Consider the following 27,612-nt stretch of genomic DNA (forward strand, 5'->3'; position numbering starts at 1 on the left):
TGACTACCTTGAAATCCTCGTCCTCCTCCTAATAATTTTTTGCAATTTTTTCATAATTTTTCATTCTCTAGCCCAAGCTTATATTAATTTGGCAAAAATCTTTGACCGCTTATTCAGGTACTATATTTCAATAGCTATCTAAATGTTACAACATCTATTCAAAAAAAAAGATGTTGTTCTTCTTTTTGTAATATTTCTCACATTTTTAACATCCCTCATTTTCACTTTTAACATCCCACATTTTTAAGATCCATTTTAACATCCATTTTTAGACATATGCAAATGTATAAAAAATTGTAATAATAATTTTTGTATTAGCAACGATACTTTTAATTTTTTAATCGAAGAATCTTACAATAAACAAAAAATTTCTTTATAAATAAATAGTTTTTTGAAATTTCCCAAAATTTCTAATCAGCAACCACCACACCAGTCCCCAACAACAACATCCAAGAACCTCCAACAACACCAACAAATAGTCAAACAAATAACCCGAATCATCAACACGCATCTCTTTTCAAGACAAGCCATATACATTTGAAGAAAGACCCCGCACGATTGTCCGAACCACTAGAACCAGTAATTCAACAAGCACATCTAAGCGAACCACAATACGAACGAGTTTATAATATATACCTCTCTCTCTCTCTAACAAGACCTTAACAGAGCAAGACACTTCAGCCAAAATCAAAATACGCTCGAAATAAGAGGACAAATTATAAATCCAAGACGATATAGAAATTTGGAAACCTTTAGAGTTCAATTCAACATACCTCAGTCACCAACAGAAAATCCCATAGACCTTTCCAGTAGTACAATTCAAAGTACTCCCACAATCGCATCACAAAAAAATACCTCAATAATCAAGCAACTTCTAAAAGAAGAACGACATCATCCATCATCCACTACAGTAGAACATTGAAAAACTAACACTCTCTAAACCTCGGGTGGGTGGAACTGTAATTTAGATTAAACAGATCTAAACTGTAATTTATCATTGGTTATGATTATGATATTTTATCTCTATAAAACATTGAAAACTAACCAATCATACTCCATCAACTAATAACTCACTTATTTGTAAGTGCTGAAACTACTTGTAGTTTCAGCACCAGAGCAATCTGAACCAAACATAGTAAACAGTTGCCTTCTCCAGAGAGACAGACTCGCAAAAACCAGTATACGGTATATCTATTGAGACTAGGAGATATAAAAGTAAGATTAAGATTGGTATTAGACTAAGAAGGCGCACGAATCTATCCGGCCGAAAATACGATAGCGTGACGAGCAGACGGTATACCTTATCTGAAATTGCTCTATGAGTATTACCAAATCGTCTTAACTCATATTTGAGAAACACTTAAGTTCGAGATGCACAAGTTTCAACGATTTGGAAGCAATTTTTATAGAAGCGGTTGAGCAAAAGGTTCTGATCAAATACTCTGACTGAGTTGTTACAAAACCTAGATGGGCAACAGTTTCACCAGCATAGGCAACTTTTCAAAAAATCAAAAAATCACTATAAAAACTCTATGTTTGCCAAAGATTCTGCGCCGCACGCAAAGTTTAAAAAAACAGGCAAAAAAGGCGTTTTTTTGCCACACCCTCAACCCCCAAAACTATTTTAGTTTGGTGCTAAAACTTTAGGGGGTCACTCCAAAAATGGATATCTCAAAGTAGTACAAAAGGGGAGACTTTGGGTCGGCAGGGGGTCAAATCCTTGAGCAAGGGGGTGTCCACCTCCACCTCCCCCCGTCTCTTCCTAAATCCGCTGGTATTCACCATATGTTTTTTTCTGAATAAAAAACAGAAAATCTATAAAAACTACTCGCGAAACGTTCTTGTCTAGTTTTTGATGGTGTACGTTTTCCTTATAAGTAGTACAAAAATTAATCTGACGATTAAAACAAACTGATCTGAAGATGAATTCAAAATTTTGACTTAAACAGGTTAAATTCTCTTCTTTCTGAAAGTTATCAAGTAATAATCAGTATGCAAAATCGATTGTACATAATAAATGTGGTCCTCACCGGATGCAGTTTTGTGCGGAAAAATGACGCAAGTTTGTATGCAGGCACATCGTTTGAATCAATTTGAAACTAATGTGAGTGTTGAGATGATCTGAGCTAGACACTGGTAATGAACAAGCAAAAACATTACCGTTAATTTCATGTGGAAGAAAACATTAATTTAAGCAGTACTGGTTGACCTGACCATTGTTCTTCTGCGTACTCGAGTGCAAAAATGGTCGAGTCATCAGTAGGACTTAATGGAATGATTCCTTTCTCTGAGGGTAATATGTTATGCACTTGTTGTAGTTGTGTCTCCTTACCAGCTTCCACATTCTTCAAGTCTGTCTCGAGGTCTACTTTGAACACAAGTGTCTTTTTGTTCTTAAAATCCCCCACCCATAGATATCCTTGGAGCTCTTCTCCAGATGGTGTCCAAACAAAGGAGTATACCCTATCCACTCCAGTGGCAATCAAATACTTCACATTCACTGTGCTGTTGGCGGAAGAGAAGGGTGAGGACGATGAAGCAGATGTTCGATTGTGATGTGAGTGTGGTGGCAATGAGACCACTGCCACTTTATTTGAACAAGTTCCACAACTGAGAAGGAGGGTGGTCTCATTGACCAACACACAACCAGGCCTCCGCACACCTCCGCTCACATAAATGCCCAGATGTGCCAGAGTGTGCTCTCTTATTCTCACACTATTCCTGTAAATGACCACACTGGTCCAACCTCTAGACATACCTAAAACACCCTCAACTGCCAATACAATTGTGTCTCTCTTTAATGCCAAGTGCCAATGATACCAATGCGCGTTATTGAGCAGTCCTCTTGTGTCTAACTCACTGTTGCTGCTCTCTCCCTTCTTCTTCAAACTCCACTGGTCCAACTCCTCCACTCTATTAAATCCTTCTTTCGCTACAACTCCATACATAGTGTTGTTTACTTCGTCCATACAAATGTCCCAAATGTCTTCTATTCTCGCGACCCCCTCCCACTCCATCGTCCTCTTCACTTCCAACTTGTCATTGGCCTCATTCACACCAAACACTCTAATTGCAGAACAAACTATATAATCAAGACACATCACTTCTCTTGTCTCCCAATTATATACCGCCCTAGAACATTCAAAAAGATCACCCATCTTCCCCATCATTTCCACTCCAATCAACACTCTCTTTTCCCTCTCCGCGTCCTTCTTTTCGTCCTTCTTTCCTACAGCCCCTCCCCCAGTTAACTCTTTTTCCGAACTGCAACTTCCCACTTTGTTCCGCCTAAGAGCTCCACTTGTTATACTACCGCCAACTGAGGCTCCACTACTACTACTACTACCCTCTGCCACCACCTGCCCTCTTACACCAACCGAAAAACTGGTTGAGCTCTCATCCTCACTTATCGTCACTGCATCACCAAAGATCCCTTCAAAAGAACGCTCAATTTCCTTGAATTGTTCAAGTATTTTACCCTTGAAGTTCTGAACATCGGCCATTTGGCATTTCAGTGAGTTTCGCACATCAATTGACATCTCTTCAATAGTACGCGCAGATCTATTTCTCAAGATGGACTCCTGCTTCCGCTCAACTGCTCCAATTTGAGTCACAACCACCGGCCACTCCTGTAACAGACTACTCAACCTCTCACACTCCTTCCTGTAGTCTGAGATTCGGGAGGGGACTTGCTGTTGTAACTTCAGATATACGTTCATGGTTGAGACTCCATGAGAATTCCAGTCTTCATGGTCTTCGTCCCAGCAAACTTCACAAATGGCACTAGAGCAGGGGTTGCAGTAGTATCGCACTGCCTTGTCAGGATGTTTCTCGCAGAAATTCACCGATGAAGTTTCCAGTCTTTCTGAAACACAAATTTGTAAAAACATATACCAGGATAAATAACAATACTTGTTTCGGAAAATAGAGAACGGCACATTTGGTCACGATTGCTTGCTTACGACTAATGTGATTCTTGTTGATCTAATTTTTTGGATAGTTTTTCTTAAACTCTTTTCACCCGAGAAAGTTGAGTTTTTTCTTTCAGTTTATTTTTCCATTCATTACGCATATAATTTTTACCCTTTTTCTAGTCTTTGGTTGTAACAACACAATGATGAATCACAAAAAAAACCTCCGCAAATGTTCAGTTTTCAAATGTCGAGATTACAAAGTTTTCAATGGCACGTCTGGTTTGATGGTTTTTACAAGAAAAAATAAAAATCCAATTGTTTCAAATCGAGCATTATTGCTTCAAATACTGCACAGTTTTTTTCTCATGACAGGAAAACTTTATTACGCGTTTGTTTTTGTATATTGCTGAAATAACAGCTATATTATTTATCGAGAAACATTGTGAACCAATCCAGACGCGCAGTTCAGTTTCGATATGTGAACAAATTTAGAGATGCATTATCAGCCGTTGCATATCTGGCACGAGACACTACTAAGACATCCAAATTTGAAAAAATTTCACAATAACACGTATTGTTCCGACTTTCGATACGAAAGTAACGGAATATTTGTGCTCGGGGTGGGCCAATTTTTAACTAGCCATTTTTGACGGAATTTTTTTCATATCATTCGAAAGGTATTGTTGTCTTGAGCTCAAATTTGAAAAAATTTTCACCTGTGATCATTTTTCGTAAAACTATGAGGGTTTAAAGGTTGCCAATTTGGGACAATTAACGCTCAATATATTTCGCGCTATTAATGCGTCAGCGCAGATTTAATCCGTCTTATAAATCGTTACAAGGAACGAAATATCTCTTTTTGTACTTTATATGGCGTGTGGGGGGATAATTTTCATAATAAGTTTCAAATTTTAGAAAAAAATTTTCAAATTATTTTTTTTCATTTAACTTTTTTATGTTATTGCTGCTGCCCCATAAACCTTAAAAGGCCGTCGGAACATTCAGGGCTTCGCTCTGATACGAGCAGTCTTGTTTTTTTTTAGATTTTGTTTTGTTTCGTTTTTCAAATAAAACACAAAAATATACTTCAAGTATGTGTTATATTTTTTATAAGGCGTGAAAGCATACAGCACTAATTGTTTTATATAGTAGAAAAACGCCAGCTAAATATTGCATCGAGTTTTTTTGTGACTAAAATCGACTTACGCAGTGCCCAGATGTGAGCAAATTTTGAGATTCAAAGAAAGCTGTTGTTTATCTGAGATAAGACATATCAGAAAAAAACGAACAGAATACGCAAATTTGAAAAGTTTTTCAAGCGGTTACATAGTTTGTATTTTCTATTTCATTTATTTGATTAATCAAATGATGCAAAAAAAGTGCAAACAAGTGGTTTAATTTCAAAAACAGCACAAAAACAAACTGAATAAAAAATTTTATTTGACCAAACATAAAAAAGATAAACTATCAGTAATAAACCTATATTTCTTTCTCTGAACAGCAAAAAAGAACAAGTATAACAAGACTACTCGTATCAGGACGAAGCCCTGAATGTTCCGACTGCCTTTTAAGCTTTTATGGAGCAGTAATAACTTTAAAAAATTAAATGTAAGAAAAAATAAAATGAAAAATGTTTTTTCTAAAATTTGAATTTTTTTTTGTGAAAATCATCCCCCCACAAGCCATACAAAGTATGAAAGGACAGATTTTGTTCCGTGTAACAAATCAATTATGGCAAATAAGCTTCTTTCAACCAATTTGGAACGATTTTAAGACGGATTAATTCTCCGCTCACGCGTTAATAGTGCGAAATATATATAGCGCGTTAATTGTCCCAAATTGGCCAAAATGACCACCTTTAAACCACCATAACTTTACTAAAAATGATCACAGGCAAAATATTTTTTCAAATTTGAGCTCAGGGTAACAATACCTTTCTAATGATATAAAAAAATTTCCGTCAAAAATGGCTAGTTAAAAAGTCGAAGTTTGTCTGAAGAAAAAAAAACCCACCCCGAGCACAAATATTCCGTTACTTTCGTATCGAAAGTCGGAACAAAAAGATTAAAAACTTCGCAGGTTATTTTTGCAACGTGAAAAAGTTTGAATTCGACGATGTATAGCAATGCATTTTGTAAAAAACTGATAATTTGTTTGCCGATTTAACGATAAAAATTTCTGTATAACATGAAAACTCTTCTATTTTGAATTCAAACAAAAATCTTAAATCCAGTGCTTGTAAAATATCAGTAACAATTAAGAAAATTGAAAAAAAAAGTGCCATTTAGGACGCACAATCATGAAACTAGCAGATTTTATGAAATTGAATTACAGAGGAAACGTTGAAAATTTAACTCCATTTTCCACAAAAATTTTCCTTTTTTCACAAAAGCAGGACGAAATTGGAAAAACCAAATGGTCGATATTACTCCTCATAAGCATATGTACATGCTTGCTAAGTCTCATTTCCGTACAGTTCACAATTCCAGGAGGAATTCGGTAACGCTTACACACAAATACGCACGCTCCCAACACGCTTCTTTTATGAGCTGTTTAGATGCCAAATATTCTATAGGAGGGCCAAACTTTTTTCTTTCACAGTTTCCAAAACCCCACTCTCTGGTCGTTATCACTTATTGGCTTATCTCGCTTTTATTAAAAAAAATAGAAACCCAATATTAAAACGTTAAGGGGAAACTGGAGAAAATAAATGTTGTATTTCATTATTGAGTTGACATTATAAAAAATCACCAACTGCTTAGATAATTGTGGTCCAGAAATCAATCAAAACAGTTGCGTACATTATTAAAAGTTTTTTTCCAAGTGTACTTGTTTTCAAAAGAAACAAAAAAAAACTTTTTTTAAAAATTGGAACCTAGAAGAGGAAATTTTGTCAAAAATTTGACTACATAGCTGTATATTAAAATGTTAAAAGTATATTTGGTTTTCGAACCAACAAGTGTCTGATCCTTCTTATCAATTTGTAGTCAGGTTCAAAATATTAGAGTCTGTTGATTTTTATCAAAGAAAGCGTTTTAATTTCAAAAAATATATATTTTAATGAACTAAGGCTAGGAACGTTTTCTAATTCCAAATTTTATTTGCGTTTTCGTTAACAACTTGTATATGGCAAACTTGTAGCAGGTTAGCAGCAATTGTACAAAACATGGAGTGATTTCGTGAACAAATCGAGACACACATTACTGAGAAGAGAACAAACTCCGAGAAAGGTTATAATTTGTTTCTTGCTTGGATTGAAAGGCTTATGGAAAACACGAACAAAGCACAAACACTAAAGACCAACCAAAGCTGAAGATACCTCTTCAGGAGTAATGAACATAGTGAAGTCTCTTTACAGGTCTTGCAGTTTTTTTTGTTTTTTTTTCATGAAAAAAAATCTTAAAATGTGCATCATCTTTAAAATTATTTAACATTTGATCATCAAGGTTTTCCTTGGATCAAAAAAAACTTACCCCCACCTTTTACAACTAGTGTTTAACGACCTCATACGTCGATTCGCTTTCCAACGCTGATATACGACCCAATATTAACTGAAGATTTTCCAAAAGCAAACAATTTTAATCTAGCTAAACAGAGAAGATCTTCGGTTACTCAACCTTCACTTGAGCCCTACCTCTTAACTGACCCAAGATTAGAAAAAATCTTAAAAATAGTAAGAATTGAAATAGTATCTATTGATCTACTCGTGTTCCAATTGTATCTGAACCTTGTGGTTTCATTCACTATTTTCTAACCATTGATCTCAAATCAATTTCAAACTTTTAAGTTTAAGTTTTACTTAGATGTAAACATTACACACTCGAAAGCAGTATAAAGTCATTCTTACGAAAAAATCTACTCTCTCCTCAACCCTTCTGTTCACGACAAAATACCCCAAAGATTAGACCAATCTCGCAAAAGAATTGTCAAAAATAACAGTTTAAGAAAAAAACTGACACAAGAGTTTGCACTAATCATTATACCTCTTATATCAAGAGAAAAATTGGGAAGCAAACATTCATAAACTCTCAAAAAATGTTTGACTAAGGGCCCAAAATACGATCGCGTACTTGCACCACACACCTTAAAAAGTAGGAAATATAAGACCAAAAAGCAAACAAAAGTGAATGCAAAAATTTCAAAAAGAAATGAAATAAAAAAACCAGAACAGGAAACTCTGTTTTGACTTTTTTCAAAATTTTCCACAACAGGAAACTCTGTTTTGGAATCTGACTCAACAACCATGCCAAAGCTCAAAAAACTTCGAGATCTACTAAACGACGAAAATCAACAGACAATCAAAGATATTTTTCCGAATCAGAAGCCACAACACTATCATGTAATAATGGCAAACGTTGAACTAAAATCTCATATTTTCGTAAGCTAGTAAAAATATATGATTGGAATCAGCCAATATGACATATTCATAGTTACACGTCAACCAAAAATCCGCAAGAAAAATGATTCAATACGATGAAAACTTTGACGATGACAAACTTCTTCCATTCTTCGATGACACAAAAAGCCATCCATCAAAAGAGAAAATACAATTTTGCCACAAACAAATTTTAAATTTAATTCTTTAAAGGAAAAAAAACCAAGTAATCAAGCCTTCTCAGAAGTTAAAATACAAATACAAGTACTATATCACTATCCACAAAAAATATAAATAATATAACCTCACACTACGGCATAATCACTTTTGAAATTCCACCACGACGGTGAAAACAATCACCACACCGAAAACAAACAGATGATAGAGAAATTTTTTCCAAAAATTTTACAGAACAAATCAAAAGTGTTTTTTATCAAAATTCACAAGAGCAAACTCAATTTTCACGAATGATGTTTTCTCCATCATTTATAGCTCTATATCATTATTAGAGGTTAAAGAAACATTTTATGTCTCTCCACCACAACTATCTCGACAGGAAGTAGTAAGACGAGAAGTAACCCTCTTTTCACAATTTTTAGACTCAATTTATGAAACACCTAATGACTCAAAATATCACATATAGCTAAAGTTGATTTTTAATGATGATATCAGATGAGGCAGATTCTGCATGGGAGCCAGAATGGTATCAATTGTTTTAACATTAAAATGATCTCCAGCGCAGCATTGGGAACCATCTCAGTACAGAAAAATTATTTAAAATCATCTCCATTAAAACATGACACCACTTCTTTTAATTACAACACCTTGATGAATGATAAGACAATTAAAAACAGTTTAAATTCGACATTCATTAAACCACAAGAAAATTTAAACGGAACTAAGAAACCCAATCAATGGAGTATCTAAATGCCATCACGTTTTGTAAACAATGAAAAAGTCGAAAAAATGCTCACAACACAACAAATAATTTCGCCCATACATCAAACAATTAGAACTCATCACAACAAAAATAACACTGCTTTCCCACCAAAAACAATAAAATCAACAGATAAAACATCAGATGCTTCAATTATTCACATTTGGATTATCAAACATATCGACCAATGACTAAAAAAGGTCCATTTAGAAAACCAAAAAACACAAATTGCAACTTTTTTGCTAGCCATAATTATCAAAAGTAGTATCAATTTTGTTAACCAAAAACAGTATCAGCAATCCAAGAATACGACTTTTTGCTAAAACACAAAGACATTCTCAAGAGCCTAATTCTAGTAAGCGAGTAGGAAAAAAATCGAAAATCTCAATCGGTAACTTTTACTGATAAAAGAAAGTCTCAATCAGATCACACTGAGAACTACCCATTTTACAACAAAATAAAAACAATTCAAATATAACACAGTTCACAAAAAAAAACAACCACAGTAATCAGAAGAAGAAGAAAATTTTCACCGAAATCAAAAACAGTAGAATTCTAATCAACAAAAGTACCAATAAAATGATATAGACGAATAGGTGATATTTTTCAACCAGATAATTTAAATCTTATATGAAACCACAAGGACCACGACAACCACAACAGCAAAACCTGACGATTCAAATTTTTTTACAACCAAATAACAACAGACAATCACAAAGCCCCAAGAACACTCAAACCTACCATCATGATTCAATGAGAAAGGAAACTCCATTACCTTATTATTTACAAAAAAAACGAAATCCCCAAAAATCTATACCTCGATGAATCTTTACCTCATGGGTGGATCATCTATAACAACAGACAAACCACCTATGATTTTCACAGGAACAGATCTTGAATATTCAGTAGTAGATTAACTAAACAATGTCACAGCTAACGTAATATTGAAAATAGGCCCCGAGACTATAAATACACCGCTTCACCATAATTGGATTCATAGACGTACAGCACTGATACAAACCAAACTCGTCAGTGCTGCTGCAAACGGCCCTCAGTTTTACCCACAGAAATTAAACATGATTGGAAAAGATTTATACAAGCATTTTCAAAAACTTTCTTCGACTCCGAAAAAAAAGAAACTCGGAGACTCCCAAATGAAACTATAAAAAACATAGCTGTAAGACTAGAGACTCTGGTACGAAAACGAAACTCTCTGAATACACACGATTCGAAAAATACGAAAATGAGAAAAATTCTAATGATGACCTTAAAACTACAATTATTAAAATAGAAACAATAAAGAGAGCATCGCATCCATCATCAATTCGAGAAACAGAAGTAGATTACGGCAAACAAGTATACAAATTAGAACAATCAGAAATCATAATGAAGGTAGAGGAAACAGATAACTTAAAATTACAGTATGTTACTTCACACCTTAAAAAAAACCTCACACAAAAATAACATCCCAAACTCCGATAATGGTTTAGCAGAAACAATTACTAAAATCCTAAACATATACGAAAAGAAACCATATTTTAAACAACAACCCTCATTTAAAAATGGTTCAAATATTGCCGCAGATACAAAAAAAGCATCACCGAATCCAAACAAAAACAACAAGATAAATCAAATGAGCAACCAAAGCATAAAAAAATTAATTTTTTTTTACCAGTACTTGAAAAAAGACCAAAATTTAACAAATTAAAACATTCAAAATGAACTTTTTTTAGAAAAACCATTCCTATCTAGCTATATTAATAGCAGGCCACAATCACCACATTCCGAAAAAATTTGTGGTCGATTCCAGAAAGAAGAGAATTAAAAAATTATTTACAAAATAGGTGTAGTCGACCAAATAGTCAAAACAATCATTGCAGAAACAATTTTTCATGATCCAGTTCTAATAGAAGAAATAATTGTAATTAGTACTCGAAGATGTCAATCTTCAAATGATTGATCAAAAAATTTCTTCAAACAACTGCAATAGAATATATTCAAACCACCTTAGAACGAACTACTCAAAGAACAATTCCCGAAAATGTTCGAACAAGAGAGCATACAAAAAAAACTATTACAACAGGTCCCCTCAAAACTCTAGACCTAGAAAGAATTGCTACCAAAAGAGATTATTTTCAATCAGCAAATTATTCTCAATCATCCAATCGAATTAATTCACAATATCCAGATAAACAGAATGATAACAATAGAAGTAGTACACCTAAACATCAAGGACAAATAAATCAGGTACAAACTACAAGTGAAGCAACTCCAGTCCCACCGGGAACAAATAACACCGAATCCTTAGAAATGAAACCAAATCATAAACACTGTGAACGCACCGATGAGAAAGCACTTAAAAACCCCAATCAATTCTAGCCATTACCAAAATGAGTAACCCTACTCGAATTCTATCGAATCGAAAATTGATCAAACAACCAAAACAAATGGTTGACAATTAGACAAATATGAACAACAAGAAATAGAGAACAACACAACAACACCTCCAACTAGAGAAACATTTTGGGAAATCCAGTTTCTTCTAGACAGCCCATAAAGCAAAAATTTTAAACTACCATACCTTGAAATAGATTTTTAAATCAGACCAGCAGCAGAATCAAACATTTATTAAACTTCATAAATGGCATGAAACTCATTCATTGCACCCCAAAACTCTACTCTCCAAAACTTCAAATTAAACTAGCCACAGCACATGGCACAACTCTAACAAATTATGGCATAATTCAATTATCCCATCAAGAACGATGGAGAAGAATGAATTCTGATAAACATTTCAAACAGATATTCACATAATATATATTAAACACAACATTATAGGAAAACCAATCTTTACAAAAAATTTACCAGCAACTAAAAATTTTAATAGTTAATTAAAAATCAAAGATACGTACACAAAACAAAAAACCTAAATAAGATTTTTCCAAAGACCAAATGAACAACCCCAAATTTTTTCAAATTCTTATCATATTTAAAATCAACAATAAAGACACTTGAAAGCATTAACTTTACATGTACAGGATTTTCCAATCAACCTAGTTCAACACTATAATGATGATCAAAACAGACAGCATACATACCTTGAAATCAGACAAACTCACAAATCACAATTTTTTTAGAGTAACAATTTCATCTATAAAATATGCAAAAAACAAAAATACAGACCTAATCGAACTACCAACATATAACAACTCTCCGTACAGACACAATTCCCTTAAGACCATTAGGATATTGCGATACAAACGCAACACTTTCCACTACTCGGGATTAAGCGTTTAGAGAAAACAATAATTCAGAATTTTTACATATTTGTCAACCTACAATTCTAAACAAAAAATTATCTTTGAGTAATTTCAAAATTCAAATAAAACGTAACACAGATAGTTCACAAAAAATCCTTTTTGAAGCCCACATTTAAAGTTTGAAATATTTAACTTCCAGCACTCCCAAAAAACATTTTGAACGCGCAAGTAAAGTTTTTCAAAAATCAAGTTTTGAAAAAAATCAAAAAACAACGTGCAAGTAAAGTTTCAGTATTTTTACAAAAAAGAGTGAAGATAATCTTAGATGTATTTGAATAGAACAATTTGTTTTCAACAGCTAACAAAGAACAACACACCAAGGGAAATTTATTTATAAATCCAGTCATTGTTCTCGAGAGAGGCGAAACCCTTAAAGTAATATTCGATGCGCGATCTCTAAAGTCTCTAATTGGCTTATAGAGCCAACACAAATATTGTCACTAAAATCAGCAGTTACTCTTATGCAACAGCAGTTATGAACAGTGCAAAAACCAAACGCCACTTGATGAAAAATCTCGCCGCTTAGCGCAATTCCTTATTCGAAATCAGCACTATGAAGTTAATAGATTATTATACGGCATTTCAATAGGATCCGCATTTTTGAGCAAAATTTTTAGACTTTTTAACTTAAGTAAAAACGTTATCACATATTTGAGCGTTGTTTTTATATAATCACAAACAAAACATGAAATTTTCGAAGACGTAGAAACATATCACCAAGCATCACTGCATGAAAACATGGAAAATCTTCTCATTATGCACAGTCAATTTAACAACTGATCTACTTAAGAAGTGCTAGAACCTTGACCCTGTAATACGCCAAATGAAATCTCGGCATAATTACAAAAATAAACCTGCAAAAGCGATATAACCATTTTACGAAAAAAAAACATTCCTTAGTTAATTTCGGAAATTTAACAACAGTACAATAGATGAAAACAGTGGTTTATGTAAAAATCATTACACCGATTCAAAATTGAACTGACTACTACTAAGTTTAACCTAAATAGCATTTCATAACCACGCTCCGTAAATACAAAAAGACATACTGGATCAGAAAAGATTTATTATAATTTCACAAAAAATTTCTGTTTTCTCTACGCATCAATTTGGTTTCAAAAATTTACAATGACTGTCTCGGCTGTCAATTATATAAACCCTTCCCACATCATGAAAAATTGTTTAAAAAAAACAAACAAAATTTTACAGGACAAGATTATGTTTCAACCACAGAATTTCGTTTGTTAAAAATTGATTTATCACACTCCTCAGAAGAAAGTTCATACAAAATGGTCATAGTAGACACATTTAAAATTATGTAGAACTAAGCCCTGTACCACACCGTAATGTTAAGTATGTATACACAACACTCTATGAATATTCGAAAGCAAAATTTGGATTACCCGAAGTTTTTGTTACAAACAACGGAGCAGAATCTTTAAATTATTAAAAAATCACATTAAGTCAGCTCTATAACATCAAATACCAACCTAGGAGCTCATATGTTCCAAGAAAAAACGGACTAGTTGAAGATATGAGCCGTTCATTACAAGAATAACTCCGATGTATAATTAAAGAGATGATAAACATTTACTGAAACAACGCGCAAGTTAAGTTCCAAAACCTTTACAGGACAAAGTAAACAATTTTTTAGATATACTTGAACAAAACGATTTGTTTTCAACAATTAATAAAGAACAACAACCCAAAGAAAATTTATTTATAAATCAAGTCATTAATCTCGCGAGAGGCGAATCCCTTAAAATAGTATTCGATGTACGATCTCTAAACTCTCTAATTGGCCCGTAGAACCAACAAAAAATTGTCATTAAAATCAACGGTTATTATTTTACAACAGTAGATATGAACATTGCAAAAAACCAAACGCCATTAAATGAAAACTCTCGCCGCTTAACACAATTCCTTATTGAAATCAACACCATGAAGTTGATTGTTTGTTCTCATTTCAATAGGACCAGCAGCTTTCTCTGCTTTTATGAGCGAAGTTTTTAGACCACTTACCTTAGGTAAAAAAGTTATCACAAATTTAGACGATGTTCTCATACAATCACAAACAAAATATGAAATTTTCAATATATCTTTCTCAATTCATGAAATCCAAACTATCTTCTTGCCATGCATAGTTATTTTAACAACTGATATTCTCAAGAAGAAATAAACCTTGACCCTGTAATACGTCAAATCAAATCTCGGCATAATTACAAAAAAATTGCGAAAGCGATATAACCATTTTAGGAAACAAAACATGACTTAGTTACTTTCGAAAAGTTAACAGAACTACAAAAAAAAGAAAACATGACTTATTGGAAAAATGTTACACAGATACAAAAATGTACTGGCTGCCACGTCATGAAAAATTGCAGAAAAACAATATCTTACAGGACAAAGATTATGTTTCAACCGAAGAATTTTGTTTGATGAAAAATCAATTTATCACACTCCTCAGAAGAAAGTTCATACAAAATGGTCATAGTAGACACATTTAAACATTATGCTGAACAAAGCCCTGTACCACATTGTAATGTTAAGTATGTATACACAATACTCTATGAATAACAGATAGCAAACTTCGGATTACCCAAAATTCTTGTTACAGACAATGGAGCAGAATTTTTAAATTATTAAAAATCACATTAGGTCAGCTCTATAACATCAAGCAGCAACCTAGGAGCTCATATCTTCCAAGGACAAATGGACTAGTTGAAGATATGAGCTATTCATTACAAGAATACCTCCGATGTATAAATAAAGGAGATGATAAAAAAATACTGAAACAACGGGCAAGTTAAGTTTCAATAGATTTACAGGACTAAGTAAACAGTTTTTCAAATATACCTGAACAAAAGAATTTGTTTTCAACAGCTAATAAAGAGCAAGAACCCAAAGGAAATTTGTTTATAAATCAAGTTATTATTCTCGCGAGAAGCGAATCCCTTAATAAAGTATTCGATGCACGATCTCTGAACTCTCTAATTGGCCCATTGAACCAACAAAAAATTGTCACTAAAATCAACGGTTATTATTTTACAACAACAGATATGAACCGTGCAAAAAACCAAAGGCCACTAGATAAAAACCTCGCCGCTTAACCCAATTTCTTCTTTGAAATCAACACTATGAAGTTAATAGTTTGCTCTAAGGCATTTCAATAGGACCAGCAGCTTTCTCTGCTTTTATGACCGAAGTTTGTAGACCACTTACTTTAGGTAAAAACGTTATCACAAGTTTAGACGATGTTCTCATACAATCACAAACAAATATATGAACTTTTCAATATACTTTTCTCAATTAGAGAAATCCAAACTGTCTTCTTGCCATGCATAGTTAAATTAACAACTGATGTTCTCGAGAAGAATTAAATGTTGACCCTGTAATACATCAAACCAAATATCGGCATAATTACAAAAAAAAACCAGCGAAAGCGATATAACCATTTTAGGAAACAAAACATTTTTAGTTACTTTCGAAAAGTTAACCGTACTACAACAAATGAAAACATGATTTATTGGAAAAATGTAAATTGTTAAACAGATACAAAAATAAACTGACTACTAATAAGTCCAATTTTGGAAGCATTTCATATATCACACTCCATACATACAAAAGGACACACTGGTCAGAAAAAAAATCATAATTTCACAGAAAAAAAAATTACTTTCTTAACGCACACTTATGGGTTCAGGTACCTTACACGGACTGTCTCATCTGTCAATTAAAGGAAAACCTTTCCACATCATAGAAAAAGCAGAAAAACAACATTTTCAAGGACAAAGCTCATTTGATAAAAAATGACTGTATCACCCTCCTCAGAAGAAAATGTATACATAAGGGTCATAGTAGACGCATTTACTCATTATGTAGACCTAAATTCTGTACCACACTGTAAAGTATAGTATGCATGCACAACACTCTATGAGCAGGATTAATCGACAACGGAACAGAAGTTTCAATTAAACAAATAATCACATTATGTCATCTCTATAACATCAAACACCAACCTAGAACCTCATATGTTCAATGGATAAAAAGCCTACTTGAAGGTATGAGCCGTTCGTTACAAGAATACCTCCAAGGTATAATTGAAGATGTCAAAATTACACTGAAAAGCCAACATACGAAAAGTTTTTTCCACTAGCATACAACCCTCAGATTACAACAAAATTTACGCTATCATTCTATAAAAAGATTTCTAACTGAAAAACAAGGAGACTAATAATGTTTAATACAAAATCCTCCAAAAAAGAAAAAGAACATTGTCAACAGACCAAAGACACCATTTACTATAATTTACTCCTCCGTAGTCACTATGAAGACATTTTACTATCCAAAAATTTTATAAAATAGAATCAGGCGCCCACAGATAATGAAATTTCTCAGAAAAAAATTCATTAAAAATTGCAAAAAAAATTATTTCGAAAAAACAAAATAATCAATCACAAATAAATTTACTCTTCACACCAGCCTCAGATCTCAAATTTTTAGTTCCAAATTTCATAACTCAGAAAGGAATATCAGAAAAGTTACAATCCATTAGAAAAAGAACAAATCAAATCATTGAAAACCTACAGATGTCATTTAAAATTAATTGTGCAAAATAAAAAGGAAACAATACAACACAGAAATAGCCTTTTATCATATTACTCTAGAGAATACGCTCTTCGCGAGCCTACGCAAATATTTTCTTTCAAAGGACTACGCAATGCTGAAACAACAAAAAAACAATCAGGATCTCAAAATTTGTGAATCTCCAAACAAACTGCTACAGTCAACTAAAAACACAAAACAGTTCAGACAAAACTCAGAAATAACATAGATTGTATCAGACAAAATCAGACAAAACATATCAAACAAAACTCAAAAGCAAAATTAAATCAACAGCAGTCATCTTGACTCCAAAATCAACCAAGAAATGATTACAACATTTTTTACCCAAATCTAAAATATTAAAGAAAGTGAAACTCCAACAACCCTCGGATTAATTAGAATAATCCCTATTATTTTTCAAAAAAATCATTCATGAATTTTTTAATAGACAGATTTAAAAATATTCAAATTATGCTCAACTTTCATTATTTCATTTTCTCAGAAATCTTTAATCATCAACCAATCAAATTACTTGAAAAGAACTTACTCTTTGTTCAACACCACTGCCATTATTAGCCGTCATAACTGTAACTTGAACTATATCTATATATCCAACTCAAAACCCTCCTGGTCAAAGTCAAGCAAGTTGCATCCCCCTTCTAACAATCAATTCAAGAATCAACAATACTGAGTACAAATTGATCCCGAAACTCACCAAAAGAAAAATACTAAATTAGCCTAAAGAAAAAAATTCCAAAGTTCTCCCGGCCTAAAGACAACCTACCTCACAAAAACTTCTGATCATCCCTTGAAAACTTTTTACACAAATTTCGTATTTTCCTCCAGTCAAGTTTCTTCATAACCAACTCCTCAAAAATCATAAAGAAATTTGAATCAAATTGATAAAATTTTGAAGAAGAATATTATAAATAGGAAAGCAAATCAATTTTTGAATGCTCACTTTAAACTCAGTCATACAATTTTTTTAAAAAACTCTTTTCATTAGTAACTCAAGTATCTGAAGTTTTGTGCATCTTTTTAATTAAACGACGTTTTAGAATTTATCGTAAACATATTTGTTGTTTCTTCTAAACATTTTTAAGTTTTTTTCTGCTCCGTATTTTATACCTAATTTTGTTTTTTCCAAACCATCGACCACCTAACCAGGTAAGATATTTGAAAGTTTTTTCTAAATGATACAAAATTTACTCACTAAAAAAGACCTTTTAACACTTTTTGTCAGTTTTCTAATTTCAACAGCTTCCCTTATTATGACCCTTTGAAAAAGTATAAGAAAGCAATCATTGCTTTTTTACTAGCAATCGCTTAAAACTATTTTCCCTCGAAGAACATTAACAAGAACACAAAATTTAAACAATCAATCGGCAAATTTTTATAATCAAAACACAAAGTCGTTGACCCAACCCCATCAACAGATTCTCCACCTAGCAACCCACACCAAAATTCCCAGTCAACACCTACAACAAGTCAATCAAGACACCTCCAACCATCTACTCGTATAACTTACGTAAAAACTAATATGTAGTTGAAAAAAGACAGCCCCCTTGTCCGAACCTTTAATATCAGCTCGTCGCTATGCATCCCTAAGCGAACCACAGTATGAACCAACATGCAATCTCTACCCATTACTACAAGAAGATCTGAACCGAACAAGACATTAAAGTCAAATTCAATACCCGAAAACTACCATCTACAGACAAATAATTCACCCTCGATGAAATAGGACCCTAACAAAATCGAGAGTCCAATTAAACTTACCCTCATCACCCATATCAGCACCCCTAGGTATTTCAAGTGGTTAAATCCCAAGCAACCCTCCACCTGCAAGTCTAATATCACAATAAAATAAACGGAAATCCACATCCAATTACCTAGGTTCAGCACCAACATCAGAGCAAATTCGGAAAAACCCATTCAACCCCCACTTCTTTACATAGACTCACCCATTGGATAGGTCATACATTTTAACAAGGCAAACCAAACCTTGTAAATGACCCATCAGACATTTCTCCAGATACAATTTTTTCACTACCAGAAAAATTAAACTTCCATCAACACCCTCAGAAACAAGTAATTCAACTTTATCTACTTTGCCGACAAATTTTCCGAATCGAATGAACGATAGATATAACGAATTACAAAACACAAGCAGCAAACCCCTACACCTAGATTGGAATTCATTTTTAGCACCAGCCCCCTTATTTGGACAACATTTTGAGAGTAGTCGCCTACATAATTGGGCATTGAAAAGACTACAAAACAGACACGAAAGTCCACAAAGACATGCAAGATCTTAACATTCAAACACTCTGAAAAAGTTTAGTTCTTGAGTTCGAGATAACACTAAATTTAAACAATTTAGTACATCAGCCGTTGCGACTATCTCAACCAGACATAACAGTTGAACCATTACCCCTCCATTTATAAGCACAGAACTAATTTACAAATAGGATAAGTACACCAAAAAGACAATAGGCTAAAAAACTATCTACAAACGTTTTTCAAGAGTATCTCACACATGTATATTTTACCTATTTCATCCAAAAAAATCTTTTCGCTCTTAGCGCACCTTAAACCAACAAACCATAATTTACCCTTTCACCGAACAGGATCGCACAATTTCCTCGTAGCTCATTAAAATTGCGCTTATCGCTAATAAAATATGCAATCAAAAAGGTCACGCAATGTGACTCAGAACCACAAAAAAAGGAATCAACAAAAAAACTTGCAATATTTTTTTCAAAAGCCAGCTCTACGACTCTCACAGGGTTTAAATTCAGAGTAAATGTTTTTGAAAAGAAAGTACGTTGTTCACAATTTTCAATTGGAAAAAAAAACAGACTCGATCAGCACTCATTTTGCCAGAATAATAATGAACAATGAATGCCTGTTGATCCTGAAGACTAAAAAAATGAATAAAGCCGTCCTAAAATAGTAACTAGTAAAGAAAACAGTAAGAAATTAGGTAAATTTCAAGTTTTTCCAGACTCCGTGCACCAAGCACAACTTGAACAATACAAAGGTCATCTACAAATTGATGAAAACTTTCTTTATCACGGAGCGCATATTATTTAACTTATGATATCCTTGATAAAAACCCTGAAACCTAATTAGCCCACAAAAATCCTACCCCCTTTTTTTCGCACACACTGTTCAGAATTTCTAAATGAATAAGAAAATGGATTTGACATGAAAACAGGAATACTCATAAGCCCTATGTCACATTCAAATCAAACTAGAGAGGGTGAACAATTTTATATTCCAGTCATATTTTACAAAAACAATGAAAGCGTTGGAGTAAAACTCCTATCAGAAAACCGCGACAGTACACAATTGCAAGAACTATCATTAATGAATAAAACGTTTGTTGGCGTAATTCAATATGACGTTTATCTTGATATGAAACTTGGTCATACAATCAAAAGAATTTTTGAGGAAATGTCATCAATCGAACTCGAAACAAAACAACATTTATCCGAATTGGAACAAACACAATTATTACAACCTCTGGCCTCGGCAGTTCTAAGAAGACTCTTTGTAGGTTACCAAATAACTCACCCACGAAAAAATAGGACACTAACAAAACCAGGAGTCCAATTCAACATATCTCCATCCCATAGGTATTTCGATTAATACAATCCCAAGCACCCCCACCCCAACCTGTAAGTCTTAAACCAAAACAAAACCAACCAATCATACCACATACCACTTGAAAAGAACTTACTCTTTGTTCAACACCCCTGCTATTATTAGCCGACATAACTCCAACTTGAACTAGATCTATAACTCCAACTTAAGGACCTCTATGTCAAAATCAAGCAAAACCTTCATATTTGACAACTAAAAAAATCTCATATAAAGTTGCAACACCCTTCTATCAATCAATCCAAGAATCAACAAAATTTAGATCCCGAAAATCATCAAAAAAATCTAAATTAGCCTAAGGTAAAAAAATCAAACACTGGTCTAATGACAACCTACCTCACAGCAACCCCTGATTATCCCTTAAAAACTTTATGCTCAAAACTTCAGACTTTCCTTCAGCCAAATCTTTTCATGCCCAGCCCACTTGTCAAAAATCAAAAAACAATTCGATATTATCTTTAAAAAAACTTGAAATGAAAGGAGAGCAAATCTTTTTTGAATGCTCTCATTGAACTCATTGAAAAACTTTCCTAAAACAGCTCTTTTCAATTTTCTATCTGTTTTATTCAATTTTATCAAGTATCATATTTTTTTTTGCATATTGTACTCAAACGGCGTTTCAGAATTTCCCATAACCACATTAATTGTTTCGTGTTTACAGCTTGTAATTTGTTATTCCATATTTCAACCCTAAATTTTTTCTCAAACCATCGAGCAACTAACCGGGTACAGTAATTGGAACAATTTTTTCGACGTTATACAAAAATTACCAAAAAAAGACCTTTTAATACATTTTGCTTCCTCTATACTGACTCATTGAAATTGTATAGAGAAAGCAATCTTTGCTTTTTTACTAGCAGGGCTTTTTAATTTGCTGAAGATCATTAACAAGAACACAAAATTTGAAAAAATAATTGACAAATTTTGAAATCAAAACCCAAAGTTGCTGACCTATCCCAACCGAAAACTCTGCAACTACCAACCCATCAAAAATCCCCAATCAATACCTAAAACAAGTCAATCAAACCAACCCCAATCATCTACTCGTAAATCTTACGAAAAAAAAACATGAACTTTTGAAGAAAGACATGCTACTTCGTCCGAACCATTAACAGCAGCCCATCGCTATGCATCCCTAAGCGAACTACAGTTTGAACCAACTTTTAATTTCTACCCATCACTACAATAAGATCTCAACCGAACAAGACGTTAAAGTCAAAATCAAAACCGAATTACCACCATCGACAGACAAATATTTCACCCGCGACTAAATAGGACCCTAACATTACCAAGAGTCCAACTCAACTTTCCCTCATCACCCACATCAACACCCTAGGTACTTCGAATAATAAAATCCCAATCACTTCTGCGAGTCTAATATCACAAAAAAATACATGGGTTTTCCATCCAATTACCTAGTTTCAGCACCAACATTAGAGCCAACTCGGAAAAACCCAAGCACCCCCGCCCTCTTCTTCCAGTAGACTCACCTATTGGATGAGCCATACATTTTAAAATGGCGAACCAAACCATGTACATGACCTGTCAGAAATTTCCCAGATACAACTTTTCCACTACCAGAAACAATTTTATTTCCATCAACGCCTTCAGAAACAGGTATTTCACCAGTAAGTATTTTCCGGACAACTTTCCGAATCAATTGAACGATAGATAAAACAAATTACAAAACGCAAGCAGCAAAACCCTACACCAAGATTGGAATTACTTTTTAGCACCAGCCTCCTGATTTGGACAATTGGAGATATAAACAGACTCAATCGATACTCATTCTGCTAGAGTAATATTGAACAATCATTACATCTTGATCCCGAAGACTGTAAAAATGAAAAAAATTTTCCTCAAATAGTAACTAGTAAGGAAAACAGTAAAAACTTAGTCAAACTTCAGGTTTTTCCCGACTCCGAACACCAAGAACAACTTGAAAAAACAGATGCCATATACAAATTGATGAAAACTTCCTTAACACGGTGCGCATTTAACTTATGAACAATTTATGATATCCTTAATAAAAACGGGATACCTCATATTGGAACGAATGATCCATCAACAATTTTTAAACCAAACTCTAAAACTCAGGATATCCGACAAAAAAATGTTTGATTGGAAAATCCAATCAGAAAAAGTACAGCTAACACGTCGTTTGAAAGATGATACCCTATTTTATCAAGTAATCTGCTTACCTTGTGAAAATGATCAAGCTTATCGCGACCCCACCAATGATACACAAGCAACCATCGTTTGACTTCCTGAACACACTTGTACCAAATTCCAAGTTGGTAAAAGTCAGGCTAGAGTGGTCAATTTCCACAAACAAAACTGTAGACTACATACACTTCGATCAGTTAAAACCTGATAGAAAACTATCAAATCCGCACCATACAACAGCGTACCAGGAATAGAAAAAAAATTATCATTTTTTCAAATCTACACTGAAACAGAACTAGCCGGTAAAACTCTCCGCCATTTTTTCGCACACAGTGTTCAGAAATTCTAGTTGAATAAGAAAAAAATTTGACATGAGAACAGGAAAACTCATAATCCCTATGTCACAATCAAATCAAAACAGAGAAGATGAACAATCCTATACTCCAGTCACATTTCAGCATAATTTTTCAAGAAAGGTCACTAAGTGAACTTGAAGCACTACAAATTTTATGGGAATTAGAACAAACACAATTTATAGGTTACCCACCATCAGATAATCGCTCAAAGTGTTTTAAACCAAAGTAAACCTGCTTTGGTGTTACTCCCCAATCGTCTACACGTATATCTTACGAACAAGCTCGGTCTCTTTTTGAAGAAAGACAAGCATCCTTGCCAAAAGTCAAAATCAAAAACCAACTACCACCGTCGACGGACAAATAACACACCCACGACAAAATAGGACCCTAACATCACCAAGAGTCCAACGCATCGTAACTTCGTCCCCTAGGTATTTCAAATAACAAAATCCCAAGCACTCCTCCACCTGTGAGTCCAACATTACAGCAAAATACATCCAATTTTCCAACAGATAACCTACGTTCAACACCAACACCAGAGCGAATTCGGGAAAACCCATTGAAGCCCCCAAGTCTCTACATAGATTCCCCAGTTGGATAAGACATACCTTTTAACAAGGCAAACCAAACCATGTAAATGACGCGTTAGACATTTACTACATACAATTTATCAATACCAGAAACAATTTTATTCCCATCAGGTAACAAGTATATCACTATTAAATACTCTCCCGACAAGCTTTCTAAATCTGCTAACCGACAGATATAACGATAGAGTCACTATGTCAGGCATCTTGTTATAAAACTTCACTATACAATCAGCAGAATTGTACAGGAAGTTTCACTAAGCGAACTCGATACACTACAACAATTTTGTGAAATAGAACAAACCATTCTTTACAATCTCTGGTCTTAGCGATTCTAAAAGTACCCTTTGTAGATTACCTACTATCACGTATCCGCTCAAATTTTAATGACTACGAGAGAAACATACTTTGTTTTTAGACTTGCCAATTCCAATCAAACCAATCTCAATCGTCTACTCGTACATCCTACGTAGAAAATCCATGAAAATTCAAAGAAAGACATTCAACCTTACCAGAACCATTGACACCAGGCAGCCCAGCGCTATCCAACTCTAAGCGAACCACACTGTGAACATATAAAATCTACCCATCACTACAATATGTCAGCCGAAAAAGGCAAAAAAATCAAAATCAAAACCCAAATACCACCATCGACAGACAAATAATTCACACGCAAAGAGAAAGGACCCTAACAAAACCAAGAGTCCAATTCAACATACACTCATCACCCATATCAACACCCCTATTTATTTCAAGTGATTCAATCCCAAGCATCCCTCCACCTGCAAGTATAATATCACAAAAAATACATGGATTTTTCAATCCAATTGCCTAGGTTCAGCACCAACATTAGAGCCAACTCGGAAAAACCCAAGCACCCCCGCCCTCCTCTTCCAATAGACTCACCTATTGGATGAGCCATACATTTTAAAACGGCGAACCAAACCATGTACATGGCCTGTCAGAAATTTCCCAGATACAACTTTTTCACTACCAGAAACAATTTTATTTCCATCAACGCCTTCAGAAACAGGTATTTCACCAGTAAGTATTTTCCGGACAACTTTCCGAATCAATTGAACGATAGATAAAACAAATTACAAAACGCAAGCAGCAAAACCCTACACCAAGATTGGAATTACTTTTTAGCACCAGCCTCCTGATTTGGACAATTGGAGATATAAACAGACTCAATCGATACTCATTCTGCTAGAGTAATATTGAACAATCATTACATCTTGATCCCGAAGACTGTAAAAATGAAAAAAATTTTCCTCAAATAGTAACTAGTAAGGAAAACAGTAAAAACTTAGTCAAACTTCAGGTTTTTCCCGACTCCGAACACCAAGAACAACTTGAAAATACAGATGCCATATACAAATTGATGAAAACTTCCTTAACACGGTGCGCATTTAACTTATGAACAATTTATGATATCCTTAATAAAAACGGGATACCTCATATTGGAACGAATGATCCATCAACAATTTTTAAACCAAACTCTAAAACTCAGGATATCCGACAAAAAAATGTTTGATTGGAAAATCCAATCAGAAAAAGTACAGCTAACACGTCGTTTGAAAGATGATACCCTATTTTATCAAGTAATCTGCTTACCTTGTGAAAATGATCAAGCTTATCGCGACCCCACCAATGATACACAAGCAACCATCGTTTGACTTCCTGAACACACTTGTACCAAATTCCAAGTTGGTAAAAGTCAGGCTAGAGTGGTCAATTTCCACAAACAAAACTGTAGACTACATACACTTCGATCAGTTAAAACCTGATAGAAAACTATCAAATCCGCACCATACAACAGCGTACCAGGAATAGAAAAAAAATTATCATTTTTTCAAATCTACACTGAAACAGAACTAGCCGGTAAAACTCTCCGCCATTTTTTCGCACACAGTGTTCAGAAATTCTAGTTGAATAAGAAAAAAATTTGACATGAGAACAGGAAAACTCATAATCCCTATGTCACAATCAAATCAAAACAGAGAAGATGAACAATCCTATACTCCAGTCACATTTCAGCATAATTTTTCAAGAAAGGTCACTAAGTGAACTTGAAGCACTACAAATTTTATGGGAATTAGAACAAACACAATTTATAGGTTACCCACCATCAGATAATCGCTCAAAGTGTTTTAAACCAAAGTAAACCTGCTTTGGTGTTACTCCCCAATCGTCTACACGTATATCTTACGAACAAGCTCGGTCTCTTTTTGAAGAAAGACAAGCATCCTTGCCAAAAACCTAAACACCAGCCAGCACATCGCTCTCCACCCCTAAGTGATCCACACTGTAAACAAATATATATATCTACTCATCACTACAACAAGATCTCAGCTGAACATGACAGAAAAGTCAAAATCAAAAACCAACTACCACCGTCGACGGACAAATAACACACCCACGACAAAATAGGACCCTAACATCACCAAGAGTCCAACGCATCGTAACTTCGTCCCCTAGGTATTTCGAATAAAAAATCCCAAGCACTCCTCCACCTGTGAGTCCAACATTACAGCAAAATACATCCAATTTTCCAACAGATAACCTACGTTCAACACCAACACCAGAGCGAATTCGGGAAAACCCATTGAAGCCCCCAAGTCTCTACATAGATTCCCCAGTTGGATAAGACATACCTTTTAACAAGGCAAACCAAACCATGTAAATGACGCGTTAGACATTTACTACATACAATTTATCAATACCAGAAACAATTTTATTCCCATCAGGTAACAAGTATATCACTATTAAATACTCTCCCGACAAGCCTTCTAAATCTGCTAACGGACAGATATAACGATAGAGTCACTATGTCAGGCATCTTGTTATAAAACTTGACTATACAATCAGCAGAATTGTACAGGAAGTTTCACTAAGCGAACTCGATACACTACAACAATTTTGTGAAAAAGAACAAACCATTCTTTACAATCTCTGGTCTTAGCGATTCTAAAAGTACCCTTTGTAGATTACCTACTATCACGTATCCGCTCAAATTTTAATGACTACGAGAGAAACATACTTTGTTTTTAGACTTGCCAATTCCAATCAAACCAATCTCAATCGTCTACTCGTACATCCTACGTAGAAAATCCATAAAAATTCAAAGAAAGACATTCAACCTTACCAGAACCATTGACACCAGGCAGCCCAGCGCTATCCAACTCTAAGCGAACCACACTGTGAACATATAAAATCTACCCATCACTACAATATGTCAGCCAAAAAAGGCAAAAAAATCAAAATCAAAACCCAAATACCACCATCGACAGACAAATAATTCACACGCAAAGAGAAAGGACCCTAACAAAACCAAGAGTCCAATTCAACATACACTCATCACCCATATCAACACCCCTAATTAATTCAAGTGATTCAATCCCAAGCATCCCTCCACCTGCAAGTATAATATCACAAAAATACATGGATTTTTCAATCCAATTGCCTAGGTTCAGCACCAACATTAGAGCCAACTCGGAAAAACTCAATCACCCCGCCCTCCTCTACGCATAGATTCACCTATTGGATGAGCCATACAATTTAACAAGGCGAACCAAACCTCGTAAATGACCCGATAGACATTCACCCACATACAAAAATACCACCACCAGAAACACATTTATTCCTATCAACACCTTCAGAAACAAGTATTTCAGCAGTAAATA

At 34.2% G+C, this 27,612-nt stretch overlaps 3 protein-coding genes across 3 annotated transcripts in view; 2 read left to right on the forward strand and 1 right to left on the reverse strand.

The window, feature by feature from the left end:
* Window positions 1-27,612, forward strand: part of LOC134853395 (uncharacterized) — a 551,043-nt gene that overhangs the window by 412,002 nt on the left and 111,429 nt on the right. The window lies entirely within an intron of this gene.
* The window catches only part of LOC134853394 (uncharacterized), a 410,233-nt gene that overhangs the window by 222,143 nt on the left and 160,478 nt on the right, over window positions 1-27,612 (forward strand). The window lies entirely within an intron of this gene.
* The window catches only part of LOC134853709 (uncharacterized), a 66,769-nt gene continuing 41,325 nt past the window's right edge, over window positions 2,169-27,612 (reverse strand). The window contains exon 3 of the mRNA XM_063869708.1: window positions 2,169-3,865. Within this exon, the coding sequence (XP_063725778.1) occupies window positions 2,169-3,865 (1,697 nt within the window). The remainder of the gene's footprint in view (window positions 3,866-27,612) is intronic.

This window comes from Symsagittifera roscoffensis, chromosome 8 (assembly GCF_963678635.1).
Source record: "Symsagittifera roscoffensis chromosome 8, txSymRosc1.1, whole genome shotgun sequence".
Lineage (NCBI taxonomy): Eukaryota > Metazoa > Xenacoelomorpha > Acoela > Convolutidae > Symsagittifera > Symsagittifera roscoffensis.